Below are 26394 nucleotides of genomic sequence, written 5' to 3' on the forward strand. Positions count from 1 at the left end.
ACTAAATTTTAAACGAACCGAACACGAACACAAGCTTTGTTCGTTCGTGTTCGGTTCGTTTACACCCCTAGGTAGCAGCAACCGGAGTTGGATGACGCCAGCCGAAGTTGGTAGACGACATTGGCCAACATCTGCAGGAGTGAGAGGAAGACAATGGTCGAAGGTTGTAGGTGCAGGACACTGACGGTGGGCGGTGGTGGCCAGAAGCAATGAAGATGGCTGGAAGCGACCGAAGGTGTCAGTGGTTAAAGTTGACTGGATCTGCAGTGTAAGATGCTGAGCTGCAGCTCTCTCTTCTACAGGCTTTGGTCTTCTTCTTGTCCAAGGTCTAGGCCACCTTCTTATGAGGGGGTATGACTTTATTTATAAAGTCTAAGTCTTCAATGAAGGAATCCTCATCACTCTTGATCGGATGACCCAGAGAGATTACATTGATCGGACGATATTTGATAGACATTTTGTTGACTTAATGATGTCGGAATTAAACAATCTTGAGCTCGTTAGATTTGTTTTGTTGTGATGCTCAATTTGAATATAAACATATCATATTCATAATCATTTTGACCTTAAAATTAAGCCTAGAAAACATCCAAAAGTGGTTTAACAACTTGATATGACTTGAATTGAATCAGAATGGACCGATTTTGACACGGTTGGATCAGTCTTGTCGAACCAGACAATTTGACTATAAATTTGTTGAAATTAAACTTATTGATCATTTTTAATCAAAGTTTGAATGTTTCTTGCTAAAAAATTTATCTTTAGATCGTCATTATGCCTTCAAATTTGTGTCGGATGATAGAAATTTATTGATGGCAGATCAATGTGAGTTTTTTTCACTAACATGCATGCATTTCGAGGCGTTTGTGTGATGTAGTTACATGAATATGAAGGCATTCACACATTCTTCAAGACGTTCATTAGAGTTTACAATAGCTAAGTCTTGCTTAAGCTTTGAAATCGTTTAAAACTTGAACACTTGCATGAACATTATGGTCATTGAATAACATGTTAGATTTTATTTCGAGCCTTCACTTTTGCTATGTCAACTTAAACATCTGTGTTGTGAATTCAATGACGAACATGGAGTTTAGCCTTGATTATGCTTGAGGCGACACTAGTTCCCTTCAATTTATAATCCTTCAATGAAATTTTCGTTCTTTTTTTGGGTAAGCGGTTAGCTTCATTATATGTCTTCTGCATGTCTTGTTCTTGCTAGAAAACATATTTTCAAGCTCATTACATGTTATTTGTTATTCTTTTTAACTCGTTCAGTAAGACTTGTAGTGTAATATGGTCACACGTATCTGAGTATTAAACAAAAAATATTTAATTTAAATATATGGGTATTAATTAAAACTATAATTAAAATTTTTAATCCTTCATAAACCTGCCATGATCTTTTCTCAATATAGGAAAACATATCAATAATTTACTCTTCTAAATAATTATGAGTATTGTTTTATCCATTAAAAACCCAATTGTAGATTAATATGCAAGGAAAGAATTTCTTTTTGCATTGTGAAGTAAAATAATAGATTAATTTATTATTAATATTTCAAAACAAGGATTTTTATTTTGTTATAATTTTGATAGAAATGATTAATATTAATTTTTAATTTTATATTGGTCTAGTCTTAGATTAAAGTTCTGTTTGAGATAGCTTTATGTCTGTTTTATTTTTCATACCGCCACCACAGTTCTGTTCGGGAAACAGTTTTCTTATTGTTTTTTAGAAAGTTCTGTGGTAGAAAACTATTTTTTTCAATCTGAACTGTTAAAATAAGGTGATTACTAGAAAGCTGCAGTTAGACTTTTTGAAAATAAAATAAATTTATAATAACCACCGCAGTTAAAAAAAAAATAATTTCTTCTATAGCAACAACACTAGTGCTTCTTTAAACAGCTGTAGCTGCCCCAAAAACAACCCAAGATCAATATAAAATCGATTAAAGTATACTCATACACTTAATCTCTTTAATATTTAATCAAATTGAAAAATTAAATCTATTTTTTCCTGATAAATCATTAATTTAGGATATGATTTTCTTAATCTAATAAATTTAAAATAATTTGATGATATAAATTATTTTAAAATAAAAACAATTTAATTTCTTTGAATGTTTAAATAATCGAAACATAATTATTAAGCAAAGTAATATTTTTTAATTTAATTTTAAATTATTAATAGCCATCAATTTGAACCCAAATTAGAATAAAAAAGCATTAAAGGGCAGCTCACTAAGAAATCCGAACAACATGAAGTAAAATATGAACAGACTCATTAGGAGCCTAGTTTAACTTATAACCGTAACAATCAAATATTATTACAAATGAGCCCAATAGGGATAGAACCCACGTCCATATTCGCGTTTAGTCGGTCTAACGGTATTACCCCTATAAATATGGAAGTGCCTTTGATACCTCCGGCGTGCGAACAATGGATGCCTCAGACGTGCTTTCGATCAACCGCCAGGTAACCCAAAGCCCGAAGGGGAAGGAGAAGATGGGAGATTCGGCGACGGAAGAAGGCGCGGTGTGCGGGATTTGCTTCTCGGACGGCGGTCTGACATTACGCGGCCGGATCGATAGCTGTGACCACTATTTCTGCTTCGTATGCATCATGGAGTGGGCCAAGGTCGAATCCCGCTGTCCCCTGTGCAAGCAGCGGTTTCATTTCATACACCGTCCGGAGGTTTCCGGCCTCCTCTTGTCCCAGAGCGTTTTGGAAATCCCATCCCGTGACCAGGTTTGGCAAATTATTCCGTTTTTTTAAATGCAAAGTGAGTTGGAATGGTTTGTTGTCAGGTTTAGGTTATGGTTCTTTGCTGGATTGCTACGTATTGAAATTTTAGTCCTCTCGAGGCAATTGCTTGAAATTGATTTGATTGATTCCTCGTTTAACTTGTCCTAATTAACGTTAGGGGAGAAAATAACTAAGACTTGCTTTTTTAAGTGGGTTAGCTCTAATTTGTGAATTATAATTTGCAGTTGAGCATTGTCAGCAACACTAAATTTATCATCGGTTGATGATGACAAGAGCTTAAAACGAATAGAGTAAGAAAAGTATGTTTGAGAACAAATGGCAGTCATAAGAATGAGAAAAATAATCTGCAAGGAGAATATTAGAATATGGAACACACAAGTGTTTTCGTAGTTCAGGGATATCTATCTGAAGCAAGTGACAAGAGGGAATCACAGAAATTCTTTCATACCTCACTGAGAATAGTACATATACCTTAGAATAGTACAGGATGGATATATATGTATAGTGCTGAATATTCTAGGAGCTGTACATACACATTGCCTAATTACCCCTAGGTAGTTATAAGAGATGTGCACTCCACCTTTTTCTTGTCAGGTTGTTTAATGGAACATGCCTTAGATTGTGTCGGTTGTGATCCCCCTTCAAGATGATGGTTCTTGGAAAGAACCTGAATCCTGAATTTAAAGTAATTGAACTTTGGTTTAGTAAGTTCTTTAGTGAAGATGCCACCTGGTTGGTCCTGGGCAGGAATGTAGTGAATCTCAATCTGGCCCTTTTGAAGATGGTCCTGGATGAAATGATAATCAATTTCTATTTGCTTCTTCCTGGTATGAAAGACCAGGTTGTTGGCGAGTGTCATGGCTGATGTGTTATCACAAAATAGCTTTATCGGTTGGGATTGAGAAACCCCGAGCTCCGTTAGAGTATGATGAATCCATATTATGTCAGTTGTAGCCGTGGCTAAAGCACGGTATTCCACCCTCATAGATGTCTTTGCCACTGTTTGTTGTCTCCTCACTGTCCAAGAGATAGGAGTCTTTCCAAGCGTAGAGCAGAACCCTGTAGATTTGCAGTTCACCACGTGTTGGCATCCGAAAATTTTTGAAGAAGTTTTCCACGTGTGATAAGAATGCTATGGTCAAGTGTGCCATGTAGATAGCGAAGAAGACGTTTAAGTAGTTGGAAGTGATCCATTGTTGGTTTATGCATATGTTGGCATATATGGTTCACCGAAAAAGAGATATCTAGTCTGGTAATTATGATATATTTGTAGAGCTCCCTCAACCCTTCTATATTCAATTGGATTGTCCAAGGGTGGTGTAGTATCCGTTGCTTCGAGTTTCTTACTGGGAAGAAAGGTGGAGAATCGTTTGCATCCCGTTGTAGCTATCTCTTGAATGATGTTTGTAAGGTAAGATTGTTTACTCAAAAATATTGAGCATGCTGCCCAGGATACTTTAATGCCTGAAAATTTATATATCTCGCCCACTTGATTTGGAAGAGTTGGGAAGTTTTATGGTCAGTTCCTGAATGATATCCATATAATCTCCTGTCACCAGAATGTATCTACATATAGGAGAAGAAATATATTACATGCCGATTTGCGTAGTATACGTAGAGGCGGATCAACATGGCTAACCACGAAGTCCAATTGAATAAAAAATTATGAGATTGTGGTTTACCATTGTCTAGGAGATTGTTTGAGGCTGTACACATGCTGAGGGAATTGCGCATCCGTAAAGCCTATTGGTTATCTCATATAGATCGTCTCCTGAAGAGTTCTATGAAGGAAAGCAGTAGACACATTAAACTGTAAGATTGACCAGTTGTTGTTGAAGGCCACAATCAAGAGAGTTCGGAGAGTCGGCATTTTTCGCAATTGTGCTGAAAGTCTCATAATTGTTGATACCGTATTCTTAATTGAATACTTGAGCTACAAGCCTCGCTTTATAGCATGCCACTGATCCATCTGAATGATATTTGGTACAATATGTCCAACAATATTCCAACACAAGTGCGTTCGGTGGAAGAGGAATAAGTGTGCATGTGCCTTGAGCTTGGAGTGCATGAAATTCTGCACGCATAGCTTTCCTCCAGTTTTCATGCTTTACAGCTTGCGACTAGGATGTAGGATCAGGTATGTGTGGAGTATGGTGGAGTAGGTTGAGGCGCTGAAGAGGTTTAAGGGCGTCGAATTTGGTACGGTTTGTCTTCGGATGGGTTTTTTTGAGAGTTGGCGCTACGGGCGAAGGAGTTGCAGGCATAGGCGCTGTTGACAGAGCTCAGCGGATAGGGAAGTAGTAGGTAGGGGATGTTCAGGGCATGCTGAGAAGCAGATTCTGGTGTTCGGTGCTTGAGGAGAGGAAGGGGTTTGTGTAGAATGCAGTTAGTGATTGATAGGCACAGTTATAGGAGATTCAGGTGACTGAGTAGTTGATGCATGAGGAGCAACAGGTTGAATACAAAATTGGTTGGGGGTGAGGATGGTGGATGATCTTGAAGATGGGAAGTGTGGTTTCATGAAAAACAACATGACGAGAGATGATAATTTTAGATTTGTGAGGATTATAACATTTGAAATTTTTGTGGCTTGGAGAGTAGCCAAGAAATATGCAGGGTGTGGGTTGGAAAGCCAATTTGTGTGCTGTTATAAGTTTCAACCATGGGTAGCATAGGCAACCAAACATTTTTAGGTGAGAATATGTAGGAGATCTCTTGTGGAGGAGTTCATAGGGAGTAAGCCATTTTGTAATTTTGGAGGGCATGCGGTTGATGAGGTAAACGACGGTGAGAAGTGGTTCAAGATAGAATTTGAGTGGAAGAGACACATCATGCACTGAGGTTCTGGTGATCTCAATTAAGTGGCGGTATTTACATTCGACCACTCTATTTTGTTGGGGTGCATATGGGCAAGAAAATTGGTGGATGATTCCTTGTTCATGAAAGACTTGTTTGAGCTTAGAGTCAGTGTATTCACTTCCGTTGTCAGATCATAAAATTTTTTATTGTTGTATTAAATTGATTCTTTAGCATTCGGAGGAATTGAAAACATATTTGTGGAAGTTTAGATTTATGCTTGAGGGGGTATGGTCAACAAAATTTGGAATAATCATAAATGAAAATCGCATAATAACGAAAGCTCTGAGTTAATAATATTGGGGACAGACCTCGTACATCTGAATGTATAGGTTGTAAAGGTAAATTCATATTTGAGAAACTAGACGGAAAAGGTTGTCTATGGCTCTTGGTACATTTGCAACTATTGCATAAAAAGAAATGATAATTGATTCAAGTGCCGTTTGAGACTTGGATAAACGATGTAGAATGTCGGATGAGGATGTCCAAGCCTTTTGTACCACAATGTAGATGTTTGTATGGAGATAGACAAAACTTGATGGGTAACAGAAGGAGGTGGATAGCATTGTGAAGTAGGAATAGAGTATAACCCCTTGAGCTATGGCCATGAAGTAAGATTTGGTGAGTCTATGAATCAAAGATAAGAAAATCAAATTTATCAAACAAAATGACAACATTGTTGTTTTTAATGAGTTTATGAACGGGATAGTAAATTGTGGGAAAGGGATGGTACATGCCATATGAAATGAAGGTGAAGAGAGCAGGTTGGTGTAGAAAGAATACCATCACCTATGTGTTTCACCTCTATGGGTTTGCAATTTCCCACAAGAACTTGTTCAAATCCTTTGGCTGGTGTAGCTAGTTGAAGTTGGTTGAGGTCTGCAGTGTGGTGGGTTGTAGCTCTATAATCAAGAACCCAATAAGTTTCTACTTGCAATGCCTTGTTGGTGGGTGTGTATTCGAGATTCAAATGGTGCCAGTAATGCGTAGCTGTATGTCCAAGTTTATTGCATATTTGCCACACAACTAAAGAGCGGGTTGAGTGCAACTTGATTTAAATGTGGTAGATTTAGATGGTTGATTTCTTCCACAGGGATGAGGTGTTTTTTCATCACCGGTAAGCATTCATTGCCAATTGTGGGTTAGCCAAGAGCCCCAATTTGTGTTGATCAGTGGCTTGATTGATTTTCTCACTGCACGATAAGACGTAGAAGTCGTCGAGCTCAATAGATTGTATTTGTGTACGGATAACCGTCTTGAATGCTTGGTAGTTCGATGGTAGTACATAGATGTCCTCCTATTGCCGATATATTATCCACCGAAGCTTTGATGGTAGAGAGGTATTGAGTCATGGATTAGTATTCATCGAAAGATTGTGAAGTTCGTTTTTCAATTGAATGAGCCTCGATCTATTTGTTGGTTGGAGACATTTGACAACGGTACTCCAAATTTCAATAGCAGTGGATAGATGAAGCACACAAGACATGATTGCAAGAGAGATAATTGAAAACGAAGTTGCGGTCAAGTTTTGATCAATTAGAATTCAACTTGAATATTGAGGATTGGGTATTAGTGTATCTTCGTCAGAAGACAAAGATTTAGGTTGATATGGAGTGTTTCTTTGTAGGAGACCCAAGAAACCATTTGTTGAAAACCCCTTAAAAACCCGTGCTCTCCATATATGGTAGTTCTCAGCTGTAAGAGGACTTTCATTGAAATTTTTCAGGTTATTCAGTCGAAATTTCAGTGATGGGAGGTATAACATTAGCTAGTAAAGTGTCCATAAAGGGGGAATAGTGAGCTTTAGATAATGGAGAAGTTGACCTTTCAGTAGTTAAAGTGATGGATCTATAGAAGGGTTTGGTAGAAGATTGATCGAGAGATACGATCAATATAGAGACGTTTAGGGGAGGAAAATGCGAACCCTTACTCTTTTGTAGGAGCCCAGAGCGGACGATAAAGATCGACAACCAATCTCTGCTTCCTAGACGCCTCATGGTTGTGAAAATAGAGAAGACCCGAATCACCTGGGTTTGCTGCTCTGATGCCATGAAGCAAGAGACGAGGGAATCATAGAAATTCTTTCATACCTCACTGAGAATAGTATAGGATTGATATATTTGTGTAGTGCTGACTATTCTAGTAGTTGTACATACATATTAGTTAATTACCACTAGGTAGTTATAAGAGATGTGCACTCCATCTTTTCTTTGTTAGGTTGTGTAATAGACCATGCTTTAGGTTGTTTCAGTTGTTTAGGTTGTTTAGGTTGTTTTGGTTATGACTATCTCGCTCCATAGCCATACAAAGAGATAAATTTTTATTGGCCCATAGACAGAAATATAATGCAATCATTTGCCCTCAAATATTTTTTCTTACTTTTTTTACACTATAGTATTCTTCCCTCACGCTTGTTCTTACACTTTTTCCCTCAAACTTAAGCACAATTGCTTTATCTTTTATTCTAACCGTATGTAAAAGAAAGCATACTTCTCTTATGTTGGACCATTTGGCTTGTCATCAGTTCATGTGATAGTCATTGATTTTCTCTTGAGAAGGGCCATGCATTCCAAAAATCACCTTTATCCCTTCAATGTTTTTGTTGATCACCAAAAAAAAAAATTAGATAATCCAACTTGATGACATAGATTAAGATAATTATTGCCTCCAATCACTCTACTAACTGCTCTTCTATGAAGCACGAACATGAATACGGGGATATTGACACGACATGATAGGATACGATGACAGGACACTATTGAAAAAAAATAGAACACGACACGTCATTGACTCGTTTTTATATTTAATTAATTATTAGTATATAATATATATATTTTTCATTATTATTTATTAAAAATATCACTACACAAATTATGCAAGAATAAAATTTAACTTCATAAATTTAATTTATATTATAAAACGTCATGCTTATGAAAATTAAATTTTAAAACTAAATACAATATGTTTCAAAAGAACTCATCCAACTTATAATCAAATTTATCTACTAAAATTTTAAAATAAACTTATGATTACAAAGAGGGAATTGTTAAAGCTCGGCTTCGATGAGTATTGAATGTATCTTCAATGCTCGATTTTGACAGATGTTAGAGGTGGTCTCAACATGACGAGAAATAAAGTGGTGTACGTATATTTCATATCCAATTATTTCGATATTGTGTTAAACCCACGTCCAATGAAGTGTTGAGGTGTTTCCCAGACGTGTTCGAGCCTGACAAAAACTTAGATATTTTTTGTAATGTCGGAGAAGTATTGGGGCGTGTTAGACAAGTGTCGGTGTCTGATACGTGTCTGACATGGGTACAACACATTTTTAGAAGTGTCGGTGCTATATAGCTTCTCTTCTAATTTTTACTTTTATACTCATTGAATTTATACAAAAGAAGTGATTGCTCGATTGAATTATGATCAGTTTGAACTCATTGATATGCCATTGTGAAAGCACCTTCAACCATTTTTAGATTAAAAGATTTTTAAATTAGATTTTATGTGTCGAAAGTAACTTTCTCTGCCACTGATAGCTTTCAATTTAAATATGAATTTTTTAGTACCCAAAATCCTTGCCATTGAACTGGTTGATTCTCATTTGTGTCATTGTTGACCACCCAACAAAAACATGCCTTTGAATGACACCAACCAAGATAACTACTAGCCTCTGATCATTCCATTGGTGACTTTGCCAATCTTCTTCTCTACATTTGGTTGAATTATGGGCAAGAACAAGTGATTCTCTTCAACGCATGCAACTGACTTCTTGCATAATGCTTAGAGGTGGTAGTCAGGAAGCTTGTAAAGTTAGTTAACTGGTAGTAGTGGCTAACATAATTGTAGAGGATAGATAGAGGGCATTGGGTAAGAAACTTGGTGGGGTTAGATGGAAATTTTTATGAACTTAATAAACATATGATTTAGCTGCACATAGAGGTTATGAAAGGGACCAAAAATAAGGGAAAACTGGATAACTTGCCAAATGTTTAGGCAAAATTTTTAACCTTGTGATGAGAAAAACCAATTACTTACAAATATATGCAACTAGAAAGAGATTCAGGTGTTGGCAGAAGGAAAAACATACTTTTTAGCCGGAACTACTTCAAAAAGCGTCAAAATTTCTTATAAATATGTGTTAATGGAACTCATAATATTCTATTGAAGTTAGATATGTTTTAGAAAACCGCAAAAATAATTAAACATGGAGTTTGGCTGATAAAGCTGGAACAATAGAAATAGAGCTGCCTTTTATGCGAAATGCACTAGTCCTTTTGACCCAGGCTCAATTTTGTGATAGGTGATTGTTTGCAATGGACTTGTACATTATTTTATTTTATTTTATTTTTTAATGAACACATTTTTAAACAATTTTGGAAAAAAAGGGAAGCCAAATTCAACTCCAGATTTATCAAATACCCCTTTTTCATGCCGCAAGGACTATTACCTTGCAGCATAAAATTGGCATGAATTTTTATGTAATACATATTCATGAATTGTTGCAAAAATCAAGTTCAATGTAAATAAAAATTCATTTATTATTGAGAATAAAACTATGGCTCAATATATTTGGATAATGAATTCTTGGCGTATGACACATTTCAAACTCTTTTGAATGTGAATCACCATGAGCAAAAGGCTAGCTCCATGTCATATACAAAATTGATTCTTGAGAATTATTGGTACTGCTGGATGCACTGAATCCATTCATAATGATAAGAACTTGAAGGTAGGAGTAACTCACAGTACATGTACACTAGCATAACCGAAATGAGGTTCCAGCTCTAAATCTCTTCTTCAATTGCTTATATATACATTAATTTAGGTTTTTGCAGTGAGATTCCTTAATTAACCTCTAGGAGAAAAATAAAAAACCTTTTGTAAAAAGGTCAGACGATCAATATTTAGGGGAGCAGATTTAACAATTAACAATGAGTTGCTGAGTGGTTGCTTATCAAACCGAGTCAACTACAGCTTTTTATACATATTCTGGTTATAGATTTGGTCCATAGTAATACAAATTTGGAATGCAACTTCCATGCGTATTCTTTGACCTTTAAGAACTATGATCTTATTCTGTGGAATTATTCTGCTTGTTGATTAAACCTGAGGTGCTAATATATTAAATCAATTGTTGTCACCTTTTTTAGTGGTTTGTAGATGCATCACCAACTGTAGTGCATGCTTCTAACATCTTCACGCAAATTACGTGCAATTTTGTTTTAATTTGTTTTGGCATCAATCTTGGTGTTTGTGAGTTATGACAAATGTCATTGAGAAAGAATCAACACTAGTTGAAAAGAATTAACACTAGTTGAAGCTCATATATAGTTTGAATTGGACATAGTTGTCATTACAGCATGCAAAAGAGAGAAAACCTTTCTATACTTGTTATGAATACAACAACAAGCCTTTATACCGCTAGTGGTCGGCTACATGAATCATTTTTCTCCATTGTGTCCTATTGAGTGTCATATTTTCATTTAGTTCTAATAAAGATGTTTTACATGCCTAAGTCTTTTTAAGTCTACCTCTACCTTTCTTAAAGCAAGTCAAATAGAAAACATTTACTCTTTTACCTTTCATACTACTTTTTATACAACACACCCAAATCTTTTTAGGTTTACCTCTACCTTTCCTAAACTAAATCAAATCTAAATTATCTACTTTTCTATCCGTACCATCGGCTGGTCGACGTTAATAGAAGAAAAAAAAATTCTTTGGTAGAACGTAGGTAATATAGATGAATGTAGTAATGCCATCATCAACCTTGTAATGATGTGTGCTTACTTGATATTTCTTCTTTGTTTTCATAGGTTTATCATCCTTTAGGTAATGAAAGTAGTGCACTTTCTGATCCATATGCTCAAGCTAATTGCAAAGTGTGTCATGGCTCTAATGATGATGAACTACTACTGCTGTGCGACCTATGTGATTCAGCCTTTCATACTTATTGCGCCGATCTTGGTTATACTGTCCCTGAAGGTGATTGGTATTGTCATGACTGCACCATTCTGAGGGAAGAACATGCAAAAATTGATGGGGATGCTGATGATAGGGACCAAGATCAGAGCACCCGCTTACTGGATCAACAGCAAACTGTTTCCATTTTTGATATTGTGGTTGATGAGAGCTCTAATTTGGAGCAGCAATGTTTTCATAATAGAACAGAAACCAGAAGTAGTACTAACATGCAAAGGAATTCTCAAGATATCATGCTTCATATAGATGAACCGGATTCTTCTTACTCTCCTTCTCAGGGAACCGACCTGAATCTTCAACTAAGAGGTGTTGGGCGAAGAGCGAGGACCTATCAACCATCATGCAATTTGCAAAGGCGTGTGCAGGATCTTCGCAACAATTGGACTGCTCTGCAATCTGGATCTTTGGCTTTCTCATCCACCTTAGATAGTAATGGAGACGCAGTGTCAGGTGCAGAATCAAGTACCAGCAGGCCAAATCCAGCTCCGTCACAGCGGTCAGAATCCTCAAATTTGATCAATAATGAGCAATCGACAGATTCCAGTAGTTCTAGAAAAATGCCTTTAGTTAACGACTTGCAAGACATTAATAAAGCATGGAAGATGATGCAAATTGCAAAAAAACAGAAATTGCTTATGGCTGACTCTTCTTTGAATTCACATAGATTCAATAAATCCTTGAAGTCTGTTAATTCTATTTCAGCGTCAAAAGGAGCTGTAAGCCATCCTTTAAATCTCTTGATCCCCAAGAATAAGATGGCCGCTGATGAAGTGGTAGGTTGTAGTTCATCAGGAACCTACAAACAGGTTAGGAATAATGTCATGCATGAAAGGCATAAATTCACTGGTTTTAGTCAGAAATTTTCAGATACAGACTTTCCAATTAAGTCGCGATATGATAGCAAATCAGCTATAAAATCTTATAATGAGATGCAATTAGATTCTATCAAGACAAATAGGGCTTTGACAACAGATTTTGCTGGCATTATCAAGGAGGCTTCACCAGTATGGCCATCCTCTAAATTTCATGAAACTTACTGCTCTTCGCTTTCTAGTGCTACATGTGAAGCAGCCAGGAAATCCTTAGGGCCTAGTTGCAATAAAGAGTCGCCTCAAGATGGTAATGAAGTGGCAACAGGACATAACAACAGATGTTCATCAAAAGGGCATGAAATATCAAACAACAAAGCAAAATTTGAGATCCAGTCAATTGTCAAGCTCTACCTAAAGCAGCTAAGTAAAGGTGAATGTTTGGGTAAGTCCGTCATCTTTTACTCATATGTTAGATTTTCAGGCTTATGTATGCACAAGTTCTTATTCGGCTTAAGAATTTTTTTCTAGCTTTCTTTTGTGCATTTTGCCCCTTTGCGAAGCCCTCTTAGTTTCATAAGCTTCTGTTACTCTTACTGTCGCCTTCTTGTCAAACATCAGGCCTGTTGTGCTCTTCTCGTGGATGTGCGAACTTTGCTTTCTATTACATTTCGAGTTTTTTTTCTTAAATTTTTATCGATATGATTGGGCTATGCTCCTATATACATGTTTGATTTTCTATTGAATAATGTGCCAAAATAGTCTCCTGATGATTTTCATGGGACCATTTTAATATTAGTCTCTAAAAAATTTCAAATTGGTCCTCGGATCCTTTTAATATTGGTTGAAATAGTTCTCTGTATGGAATTATTTTAACACATATTAGAAGTGTTGGAGGACCACATTAATGGTTTTATGGATTCTGAGACTAAAGTGGGCCCTTTATAAAGATTTAGAGGATTATTTTGACCCTTTTCTCTTTTCTTATTGTAATCCACGCAATATGCTTAGTTCATACCAATCAGATACTGACTGAAGAAGGATTTAAAACAATTAAAACAAATAATCACTTAACATTACTTATGCATCATCTTGTAGTTCTACGAATTGTGTTCGGAGAAACTAACCGCAGCTATTGCAGGTACTGAGAAATTCAAGGAAATTGCTAGATCTTCCACCCATTCCATCTTAGCTGCATGCGGCTTCGAACATTCAAAATCCTGCGCTCGCCCATTCTCTAATCAAGTTTGCAGACATACCAGTCAGATCCAGCAGCTCCATGGATCGACTCTCTTGCCTGGTTCATGCAGAGAATGCTTCCATTCATTTGTAAAATATGTTGTGAAGTTCATTCTGTTAGAAAAATGAACTTGAAGCTGCAGATGAGCAGCCAATTATATTCACATCAGGATTCAGCAATATTTTTTTGATGCCCGATTAGATTATTAAAAATTGTGTTGAGCTGCGCATGGGAATTTATCTGATCTGATTAAAGCTCCTCTTGATATGAATAAACTTGCTTTCTAAGCAAGAAAGAATATCATCTCCATTTCTTCTCCAGTTCAGCCCTTATTGCTGGGTTCCTACGGCTACATGTAGCAGTAATTGTTATTGCAGGGGAATCTTCTGCCTCTAGTGTGAATACTTAGATTAGTTAAGGGGACTCACATTTTGTATTCGTTAAAATGTATATAAACTCTTGGTTTAGAACGCTCCATGTAAATACTCAATAGTAGGGGATTATTTTGGAACTTTGCTTGCTTTTATAGACATATATATAAAAAGATTGCTGCTAGCTTGCATGGTAGCGACAAGGTAGGTGTCGTGAAGCTGGAAAAATTTACTGTCCGGACTCCGGATGTAGCTCTACGTGCAAACTCTAATAATCATGTGTTATATCGTGAATGTTATTTCGAGGCTATTGAAGTGGAATATATGAGTTTCTCTTCAATAATCCCGAAATAACCTCTGTGGTATTATTTCAGGCTTATTGAAGTGGAATTGCAGAAGTTATTTTTGGGATATTGCTGAGTTCGCGATTCCACTTTAATATTTTTTTAGGTGGACCCAATATAACACGCATTACGGTATATTACTAGGAAGCCGCACAGAAAATTTAAAGATCTTCATGAATAATAATTGAAAATAATACATTATAGTTGTAGGGTATTATAGCAAGATCTCTCAAAAAAAATTATTGTTCTTGAACAATTCTTATTTGGCTTATTAAGTAGCTCCAACTGCAATGATTTGGTTAAGCGAGCAGGACATGGACAAAATTTTTTTAATCTAGAATTATAAATGAATCAAACACGAAGTAATTGTTGTTCGACTGTGTTTAGCTCGAAATAAAAAAAAATTATATATATTTTTTATATATTTATACCTAAATTTAGTACATAATTTGTAAAAATCAGATTGATCCAAAAAATTTCACCTTAATTTCGCGTGAAATTGTTCTAGTTCTTCGGTTCTGAAGGCAGCGGCCATCTCCACTCGCCGCTCGTAGTTCCCTATGATCACTACCATGGCACCTACTTAGCCCAGCATTCGCTTCCGCTTCTACTAGCTGTCTCCACCTCTCCACGATTCTACCTCTATAAGTTTATTGAGAGCTTAAGAAACTTCGAACAGGAACAGCTTGTTCCAGAAGAAGAATCGATTCATGGAGTCTCTCTCGAGATTCGGCATAGCGTTTGAAGACGAAGACGACGATGAGGAGGTGTTCGGGAAGAAAGAATGCACTTCTCAAAAAGGTCGCTAACTTTCAATTTTTTTGCATATCGCTTGTCATTGTATAATTTACATTCGCTCTGGCATTGGCATTTTTTCTTCCGCACGTGCGCTTTCTCAATTTTAGAGGCTGTTTGACTGCAACTAGGATTTATTAAATTCTGTGAGAGTTAGTAGATCTTGAGAGGATTAGATAATGAAATCTATTTGGTATGAAAAGCATTAAAACTTGTTAAATAATATAAACTGTTTGACTATCTCTTTTAGGATTTAAAATTGTATTTGAGAGAGAAATACTTAGTGTTTGGTAGCAGGATTTAAGGCTGGATTTACGTGATTTAATGATAAAATGAATCAAACACAATCATGGATTTGATAGCTCTGGATTTGATAAATCTGGATGTAACGGATTTACTAAATAATATTTAACCTAAATGCAAGTTGAAGCCAAACACCCACTTAAATAGGTTAAATCCCAATGGGGGGACTTAAAGAGGGATTTACGTACATACCACAATTTTTTTTTTTGAATAAACATATCTAACATCTAATCTTTACTATTTACCTATATTAAAGTTTCTTGTGCTGTGTATGTAATTATCTTTTACTTATATTACACTCAAATTTTTAACATCACATAAAATAGACCACTAATATTAACTTTTTTAGAGTGAATTACATCATTTCATTCAAATACTTTGATATGATTATGACTATAAAGTGTTATATATGTAAAAATCAAACTTTAGGTGTTAGATATATAAATACACTAGAATTATGTGGTGTGAATGCAAATTCTGATTTAATTAAATTTAGATATAACAATAAAGGGGGCAAATATAGATTTTATCATAACAACAAGATTTAAAATCTCCAAATATCCAAATATATCTATATTTTTTTTGTTGGGTTTTAGCTAAAGTTTGCTTAAATGCTACCGAAAGTAGGATACCGAACATGCCCTTAGTTTTTTGCTTTTTTGAAAAGATAAATTTATTTTTATGTGCTTAACTAGAAAAATATTTTTGTTGTAGAGTTGACCATGAAGGTTGATGGAAAAAACAATGAGCAGAAGACCAGCACGCCACGATCAAAGCATTCTGCCACCGAGCAGAGACGTAGAAGTAAAATAAATGATCGGTACATATCTTGAATGCCTTCGATAAGATTCTATCTAGACTTTATCCTTTCTTTCATCTCCGTCTAGAGTTGGAAGCGAACTAGTGCACTCGACAAACAATTCAAGGCTTATGTATTTTCATTTATTTACAATATTTAATGAACTTTAATAGAGTTTAAAATTTTGCTATATAAATGAATAAGCTTGACCATTAAACCACAAATTTATTCTTGTTTGATAACACATTTATTTTTTTTTAATAAGTAACTCAGATTTTTTTAAAATGCTTATTTAATGATGGATTGATTGCTTATTTGATTATCTATTAGATGTTGTTGCATCAATTTTCATATATCTTTTGCGCTTTAAAATTTTTGTATATTATTAGAGGTATAAGTATAATAATAAATAGCTAGATATATAGAGATTAAAATATATTTTTTATTTATATTTCAACTTACCCAAACAACTTAAATAATACCCTGTAAGTTATGCCAATTTTAATCATATCTGGTAATAGGGCTATATTTTAGTTCGTTGATATCATTCATATAAAAACACTGTCATTGCCGGTCTCAAGCTCGGATATGAAAAGTGAAGGGTTGTGTTAGGTAGTCGACAACCAGCGTAAAACTTGTCGAAAAAATCTTGACATGAATCTTTTTTATCATTGTGTAAGTGCTAGGGCGTCCCCTGGAAGAGACGAGTTGTATAACGCGCTCTATAGCCTGAATACGGTGAAAAGTGTGCAAGGGCAGTTACACAAGAGCCTGGGTGTAGTGTCAAATAATAAAGAGTTCTCACATTACAAAAGGGTGAGGGCAAAGAAGTTAGTCTGTGAAACTAATAAAATTAATATTAGGATAAGATCTTGGATTATAGGTACTCTCAATGGTAAATTAATGAAATTAGTTGATATTATAATTTATAGAAAGATTAAATATCTTATTTATTCAAGAAACTAAATGGTTTAAAGAAAATGCTAAGGAGATTGATAACTTGGGTTTTAAACTTTGGTATTCTGGTACGAGTCACACTAGAAATGGTGTAGTTGTAATTATAGACAAGTGCTTGAAAGATAATGTTGTAAAAATTAATAGAATTGGAGATAGAATATTAGCCCTTAATATTATCATTGATACTAAGATTTTTATTATTATAAGTGCTTATGCTCCTCAAGTAGGTTTAGATATAAGGTTTAAAGATAAATTCTGGAATGACTTGGAAAGCTTAATACAAATGATACCTCTTGAAGAAAAAAAAATTATTTGAGGAGATTTAAATGGACATGTCAGTAGAGTGGTAGGAGATTTCAGAAATATTCATCGTTGCTACGGTTTTGAAGTGACTAATGAAGAAGGTATAGTCATTTTAGATTTTGCTTTAGCGTATGATTTTGTTATTACTAATACTTTATTCAAGAAAAGAGATGAGCATCTTATTACTTATAAGAATGAATCTAATAAAACATAAATTGATTATTTTCTTATGAGAAGAAGAAATTTTCGAGATTGTAAAGATTGTAAGGTCATTCCAAGTGAGGATTTAAGTGCTCAAACATCGTTTATTAGTTTTAGATTTTAAGATGAAGAGTTGTAAAATAAAGAATACTATGACTCATTATCGTATAATCAGATGGGGAAACCTAAAAGACATACATAAAATTATTTTTATGAGTAAAATTCAGGATTTCAAAATTTGGGATGTTCATGATGAAGCAAATGCTATGTGGGATAAAGTAACAAACACTATCAAACAAGTAGCAAAAAATGTACTTGGAGAATCAAAAAAAAAATTATATAAATAAAAATAGTTGGTGGTGGAATAATGATGTGCAAGAAAAGATAAAATATAAGAAGTTATGTTTTAAAAATTGGTTAAATGTAAACGCTCAGAAAACTGGGAAAAATATCAAACAGCCTACAGGGAGTCTAGAAGAATAATTTGTGACGCTAAAAATTCTATTTTTAATGATCTCTATAATAGATTAGATACTAAGTAGGGTGAAAAATATATGTATAAACTAGCCAATTAAAGAGAAAAAAAAAGTAAAGATTTAACTCAAGTAAATTGTACTAAAAATGAAAATAAAAAAGTGATTTTCTTATAAAAAGATATTAAACAAAAGCGGGTGCGTTATTTTGATAATTTTTTTAATGAAGTTTCTGAAAATACGATCGACCTTAGTGATATTAATATGGTTAATAATAATAAAACATTTCATTTTTATCATCGCATTAATAAAAAAGATGTTGAGAAGGCTTTAAAGAAAACTAAGGGTGGAAAATTTGTAGGACTTGATGATATCCCAATTGAAGTATGAAAATATTTAGGAGATTTGGGAGTTTCTTGACTTACTAAACTCTTTAATATTATTTTAAAAACTAAAAAGATGCTTGAGGAATGGAGGAAGAGTATTTTGGTTCATATTTTTAAGAATAAAGGGGATGCACAAGAGTGTGCAAATTATAGAGGGATTGAGTTAATGTGACATACTTTAAAATTATGGAGAGGGCAATCGAACTTTGGTTAAGACATATTACAAAGATTTCTCATAATCAATTTGGATTTATGCCGGACATGTTTACTATGGAAGCTATACATTTATTGAGAGGTTTGATTGAGAAATTCATAGATAATAAGGAAAATCTACATTTGATTTTTATTGATTTAGAAAAAGCTTACGATAAGGCTCCAAGAGATATCTTTTGGAGAGTTCTGGAGAAGAAAGGTGTTGATATGACTTCTATTCAAGTCATTAAAGATATGTGTACTAGAGTTGTTACTTGTGTTCGAACTGAAGGAGGATTGAACAAATATTTTCCTATTTCTGTTGGATTACATTAGAGATTAGCTTTTAGCCCATACCTTTTTGCTTAGTTATGGATGGTCTTACTGGACATTTACAGGAGGATGTACCTTGTTGTATGCTTTTTGTTGATGATATCCTTCTCGTGCATAAGTCGAGAGAAAAAGCCCTGGAAAAACTTGAATTATGGAGGTCTATATTGGAGTCTAAAGGCCTTCATTTGAGTAGAACTAAAACTTAATACATGGAATGTAATTTTAGTAGTAGTAACTATAGTGACTGAAGTGTAACTTTTGGTGATCAAATTATTAAAAGGTATGAACGATTGAAATATCTCGGGTAAAGCGATGGTGACATAGATGGGGATGTTAATAGTAGAATTCAAGTTGGTTGGTTCAAGTGGAGGAATGCTTCAGGCATTTTGTGTGATAGAAAAGTACCACTTAAACTGAAAGGAAAATTTTATAAGATGGTGGTGAGACCTGTAATGTTCTATGGCGCTGAATGATGGCCCTTAAAAGAGAAGCATAATACTAAGTTAAGTGTTTCCGAGATGAGAATGATTAGGTGGATGAGTGGCTTTACACTTAGATACAAAATGTGAAATGAATATATCTGTGATAGGGTTGGTGTAGCTCCTGTGAAGGACAAAATTAGAGAAAATTGTCTTAGATGGTTTAGTCACATTAAGCATCAATCATCTGATGATCCGATTAGGAGAGTGGATGTTTTAGATTTGACTTGTGTTAAGAAAGGCAAAGGTTGACCTAGGAAGACTTGGGCTTACTGTATAAAAAAATGATCTTAATTTATTAGAACGAAATGAAAATATGACACTAAATAGGATGCAATTGAGAAAAAGGATTCTTGTAGCAGACTCCACGTAGTGAGATTAAGGCTTTGTTGTTGTTGTTGATACCATTCATATAATTAGGAACATTAAAGCTCAATTGCAACACAAAGCTGATGAGAAATTCAATAAACAAGCTATTTTAAAACTCCTATCTTGTTCAATTTCATTTCAAACCTAATAATAAGATAAATGAACAACCTTGAAAAACATAGTACTTGATTTATCTTCATTCATTTACTAGTCTATGCTTGCCCACTTAAATCAAAACTATGTGAATGCAACCAATTTGAAAACTTCCACGTTCGTGGAAGAATACTATTTAACACTAGAGAAATATTGTGCTCGCTTAAAAAAAATCTACTTTTAAACTCATGTCACATTAAATTTTGATTAGGTGGATTAATAAAAATACTTTTAAAGAAAATTATTGACACTTTACATTTTGATCGGTCAGTTAAAAAATGAACCCCCTAATGATTTTGTGTAGGTTTTTGTGGATTACAACAATACTATTTCCATTGTTTAGTGTTAAAGTGAGTCAATAAATATGGTTTGGTTTTATTGAATTATTATTTTAACGTTAAACTTGAGTAGATTGATGGTCAGTAGTTTGATCACATTAAAATATGAAGTATTCATGATACCAATTTTTAGGCAAAACACTTGTTTATGCAGAAATGTGTAGCAAGTTAAAGTTTATGAACATCTTCATTAGCATTAATAGTCTTATCCCTAGGTTTTCAGGTCAGACTTATGTATCATCATTTCCATTCCTTCTATTGAGTGTTTCTTGAGGCATTAAGCATAAACTTATATACTTATTATTATGGATTTACTATTTTTTCCTAATCATTTTATGTTTTCATCTGGTTTGTGCATTTTCTATTTTCATTAGACATATGCAAATCACCCTAGTTTATTTTCAACTACTTTCTTCAATAAATGTCATCCCAACCTATATGTTATAGTTTATATTGCACAGTTCATTGAGTTTATAATATTTTGTTTTTTTTTTAATTTTTTCTCATTGGTTTTTAATTGAAAAATAATGCTAATGAGTGTTCAACACTAAAAATGGATGTTAAGTCAAATGAAGTGGATAAATTAGTATTTGACTAAAAGGAGCTGACATTGTAGTATTGTTTATGCAAGAAACTATGACATTTAGGATCAATTTAATGAAAATGAAAATGAATCTTCATTTAAGCCAAGTATAGTTATAGATCTTCATGAAATGATGATGGTGATGAAGAAAATTACAACTTGGGAGATGTTAATGATGAAGGCCAAGCTATGATAGTATATTGTGATGATGTTGATGATATTCATATGAGTAGTTCTTTTCCTTTTTTTCTTTTCTTTTCTTTTTTTTTTTTTTTTTTATGAACTTTTACCTAGGATTTAAATTTAAGCTCAAAAGCTTATACCCCATAATTATACATTACTACACCCATGCCAATTTTTATTTGTAAATTTAAATACTTTCTTTGTCATCTTAGTTTATTTTCAATATGATTTTCTTTTGTTAATTCACGCACATTATTGTAATCTCTTGCTATACTTATATGATTGTTTTTTTTTTTTTTGTTTCTAGAATAATATATTTTTCATTATTTAATTATTCATATTTCTTAACATGCTTTAAATTATTTATAAAATTGTGTGCCAGATTGTGTGTTGTCTTTAGGTGACTTGCGAGATAGTCCTCTATTTGCTATTGACAAATTTATCTTTTCCAATTATGCCCGCACTTCTACTTAACATTTTCATTTTTGTCACACAGTTTAGCTATCAACAATTTTTTTATTGTCTTGCACTAAATTTTTATAACATAGCTAACCTAATTATATTTTATAAACTTTACCTGTGACCCTCCATGATATTTTTTTATTGAATAATATTTATGAGGTACTTCATTTCATATTTTTGTCCTTTTATATAATTCATCTAATATACTTAAGTCTATCAGATATAGGTTTTACTTTATTTTTTAATAAAATTTTATAGTAATTTTTTATATCACATTTACTAAAATTGTATTCACATCCTCAACATTTTTTGTACTAATTCTAAGCTCTATGTTCTAAATAATTTTTCGATTTTTCTAGATTTCTACTTGTTTCAGTAAATGTCTCTCTAATTAGCGCATATAATCTATGAATAACATACACCAAGGCACCTAATATTGCAGGTCAAGTGGTTTTCAAGCCAATTTCGTGATTTTTTATATTTTTAAATCACAAAAGTTAGTTAGAAGGTGGTTAAAATATACTTGAGGGTTTATTAATTGCTGAATGCTGGTTGAAGTTAGCTGGGAAGGTGGTTAGGATAAGTTTCATTGGCCCACTCATGCAAGTTCACGTGGTTGGCCTTGTAAAGTTCAAATTCAAAACCTAAATTAAAGGTTTCTATGGTTGAGTTCAAGTTCAAATCCAAAGTTGTTTCACATTTCGATACTTGGCTCAAGGTTCTTCCCTCAATTCAAGATTGCGAGCTAGCTTTCTCTACATTTTGAAGTAGTGATTTTGAATAATTCTGCATGCATGGCCAATGGCTACTCATTGAATTTGGCTTGTTTTATTTTTTTTTTCTATATAAAGACATTATTTAATCACTTTGAATAATTATTGAATGAATTATTCATTGATGTTGAAGCTTGATGGCTCTAATATTAAATTTGTTGAGGTGATGGTCGGGAGGAACATCAAGAGTATAAGGCACTCATTGTCATTTGAAGTGACTTTTGGATATTTTTATTAGAAAATGAGGTTATGGTGAAGGGTTTATGTAAAAGGTTGAGTTGTAGCCTTAGAGAAGGAATTCTTTGTAGAGTCAGGGTTAGTTGTAGGGCTTATGTATATATGAATTGTTATTGTTTTGGATATGGTCGAGAGCAAGGAAGTTAGATTAGGGTTTTGTAATATGGTGTATGGTTGTTGTAAGCTTGTGGAGATAATGAAAATGACTTGGGATTTGGTAGGAAGGTCCAAATCTGAGAGGAATTTTGTTTTAATTTTATTGTCAGAGGAGGGGAGGGATGGTGATGGGTGGCCTTAGGAACTTGTGGGATGGTTTCAAGGATTAAGAAGATTTTGAGGGTATCATCTTGAACTGAGGGGAAGGTTAAAATTGGTTAGAAGAAGAGAACTAAGTGATATTTACAAAAGATTAAAGCTCTTAGATGAGCCATCAAACTTTACCACATGTATGCACTCCTCCAACACTAATTAATAATCCATTCAATAATAATAGAAATTGATTGCTTGATTTCTTTATATTGAGACGTTGACCATACATGGAAGAACTATTCGAAGTCATCGCTAAAAATTTGGATTTAGTTATTTAAAGCATTCAATTAAGGTAGCGGACTTGAATTAAGCATTGAAATATGGAATCCACTTGGGTTTGAACTTGAATACAACCACATGAGGCTTCTGATGAGGTTTGTGCTGCGCATTGGAATTTATACTTTAAGAGGCCAACTATATGAGTAACGATGAGAATGTTTCAATCAACCTTATCCCAACCATTTTTTAACTTTAACCAAATTCCAGCTAATTTTAACCAACTTTCAGTAACCTATCTTATAACTAACTTTTTAAATTTAAATTAACAAAATATTGCTTCGGGCGTTCAGACTTTACAAGGCGTTTAAACTTGATTAATGTGTCTCTTGAGGTGCTTTATAGGCATCTTCATAAGCAATACAAAAATATATGACCTCACTACTGGTTCTTAAGGTAATCCTATTCTATTAAAAAAAATTTGGTTACTCCACAACTACTTTTAGTTCTAACAGCATTCCATCATATATTTCTTAAGTGTTCGACCTTCCTTTGACTATGGATGTTCAAGAAGCTTATTGTTTTCAACTTAACTGCTGTTCATTTTTGGCTCGTTTGTCATGTAAATGAGCTTAACCTGAAAAAAAATGACTGACAATGGTCAAATCTACTTTGATTCAATTTAGATTTATGAATAATAATCCTTAATACAAGCTGTATTTATAAGGAAATAAATAAGCAAAAGAGGTATGAACATTAAGCAGTCAAATAAGATGTTTGCCTTTTCTTGATAGCTTACTTTAATTATTTCATAACTTATCAAATAAGCTAGATATATCCTAACTTAATTCTTCGTACTCTATGAATTTTGAACTCTTATCCATCCTCCATTCCTCTTTATTTTGAGTTAAGTGTAGAAATGAATCTTCGAGCTTCTTGAATTACTCCCTTGAATTTGAATTTGAAAGTGACGTTTCTTTCTCCTTGTTCATTGGATTCACCCCTTTGTAGGAAGTTTGGTTTGCAATGTGAATTCAATCCTTCTCAATTTCTTGTGACCCTCCATGTTTCCGCATTGCTCATGAACCAATCATACCTTTGAGCTCAACTTGAATCTAATTTGGGCTTCAGCTTGAGCTTCAAGTAGCTAACCCTAGGTTAGCCTCTAGTGGAATAGCCTCCTATATCACGACTTCACTTTTAAGCTCACTTACCCTTAAATGGTGTAATTTATTGATGTAGTTGACCCATGCATTGTAGTTGTTCCATCTGATATGCTCAACTCTGCCTGCAGTAGCCGTCCTTGCTGTTGAAGATGACCCATCAATAGTTTTAGCTCTACTTCTGGATGAAACTGATCCAATTTCTTTATTTAGCTATCCCAAATATGAGATTTTCCTTTAGTAGCTGGTCAATTAGGTTTGGTCAAGTTAGCTTTTGAGTATTATGTGATGCATGTTCTTCTAAATGGTGTAGCCCTCCAGTTTGTGTGAGTGGCCTATTGTGGTAGATTGCTACCCTTCTTGAGCAATTGTCATTGTTGACTTTGAAATAAAGAAAATAGAAAAAGAAGAAAGTAAAAATTAAATTAATTAAATAATTAAGTAATTACTTATCTCTCCAGCTAAAAAGACCTCCACTTAATGGAATAATTGTTACCACTACTTAGTTACAAACATACGAAACAAGTTCAGCAGCCTTCATTCGCACTGTCTGGTTCTACGTATTCCCTCTCGTTCGTCTACTACTCTTGGCCACTCCACCACAGTTCAATTCTCCGTTCGTCTTCTACAGTTCAAAATCGTAAGTTGTTCACTGTTTTCTTCTTCCGGTTCACTACTAAAATTTCCCGCACTGAATCGCACACAACACTTTTCTCCGTCCGAGCCGATCTTTTCTCTCTATCGTCTAGTGTAATTTCTATCCGACTTCTCCACTCTAGGCAGCAACACAAAGCTTTACAATCATGAAACCTCAGTGCCTTCCTTTTCGAATTTATACCTTGCACAGTATTGCTTTGCACTAGCCTGCGCCTCTTTTGCACAATGCCGCAATTAATTTCCCACACTGAAGCCCTTCCTGCGATTTGATTTCCTCAGCCTGAGCCCACGCAAAGTCGACGATCTCCCCTACCCTAAAGCCTTCGCATTGTTCTTCTTTTCTGTATGATCCTCTACCAAAGCCACATACATCCCCTCACTCTTCTCTATCCCCGCGATCCAACTTCCACTTTACAAAGACCCGAACCTACCTTGCATAGAAGCCGAAGAACCTTCTCGTTCGTCACTTGACCCGACCCTGAAACCCTGCAACTCTGTGCAATCTGTTCTGCCCCAGCCCATACAAAATCGACGAACACCTCTGTCACGACTTCCTTGAACAATGCACACTCAATTCCTCCTCTTTACACGAACCAAACACTAGAAGCCTTCGCGTGCATAACAGTCACAACCTACTTGAAGACAATACTAGATGACAAAAGATCGCTATACAACAAGTAAGTTTATAGGCTAAAAGTGGAGTCAGATAATAACAGGTGCTACAAGATAAGACTTATTGTAAAGAAGTTTCAATAGAAGAAAAGAGTGGACCACACTGAAATCTTTTCTACTGTATTAAAGATGACAACTGTAAAAACTGTGTTGAGCTTAATAGCAGAGGAATATCTACATTCTGGAGCATATGGATGTAAATACAGTCTTTTTAGATGGAGGCTTTTACCTTATTGCACAGTACACACACGATCGGTTCCCCTTGCTGCGATTGATTCTTTGTGTCGCGATACAACTCTCTAAACCTCTTCTTCTTCTTCTCTCTCGCACCGATTCGTTCTGCTCTAGCCTCATACAGTTAAACTCTTATGTGCTCCTCCCTCATGCGAATCGAGCCCGCACATTAAACCGAGCTCAACGCAATAAATTATTGGCCTACCCGAGCAATTAAGATAGCATTTTATTGTTTATTTAGCTTTACGTTGTTTATTTTTTTTATTTTTATTTTATTATTGTTGTTGTGTATTTTATAAAAAATATTTGTTTTATTTGTTTGGTGTATCGCAATCGTCATCATCAACGACGTAGGGGCTCAAAAGATATAATTTTGGGGCAATGCGGGGAAATTTTTAAAATATTCACTTGAGGAAGCGTGAGTACCCATTTGTAGGGAGATTAAGTATCTT

General features: G+C 34.4%; 2 protein-coding genes across 2 annotated transcripts in view; both read left to right on the plus strand.

The window, feature by feature from the left end:
- The first annotated feature begins 2381 nt into the window (after positions 1-2381).
- Positions 2382-14203, plus strand: LOC110018177. Its single transcript, XM_020715405.1, has 3 exons — positions 2382-2749; positions 11443-12862; positions 13559-14203. The coding sequence occupies exons 1-3, from the start codon at positions 2441-2443 to the stop codon at positions 13783-13785; spliced, it is 1956 nt and encodes a 651-aa protein (XP_020571064.1). The 5' UTR covers positions 2382-2440; the 3' UTR covers positions 13786-14203.
- Positions 14204-14855: 652 nt separating this feature from the next.
- The window catches only part of LOC110018179 (transcription factor BIM1-like), a 22796-nt gene continuing 11257 nt past the window's right edge, over positions 14856-26394 (plus strand). Inside the window, exons 1-2 of the mRNA XM_020715406.1 lie at positions 14856-15173; positions 16185-16290. Of these exons, the coding sequence (XP_020571065.1) occupies positions 15083-15173; positions 16185-16290 (197 nt within the window). The 5' untranslated portion in view covers positions 14856-15082. The remainder of the gene's footprint in view (positions 15174-16184; positions 16291-26394) is intronic.

The sequence above is a fragment of the Phalaenopsis equestris genome, unplaced genomic scaffold, assembly GCF_001263595.1.
Source record: "Phalaenopsis equestris unplaced genomic scaffold, ASM126359v1 Scaffold000006, whole genome shotgun sequence".
Lineage (NCBI taxonomy): Eukaryota > Viridiplantae > Streptophyta > Magnoliopsida > Asparagales > Orchidaceae > Phalaenopsis > Phalaenopsis equestris.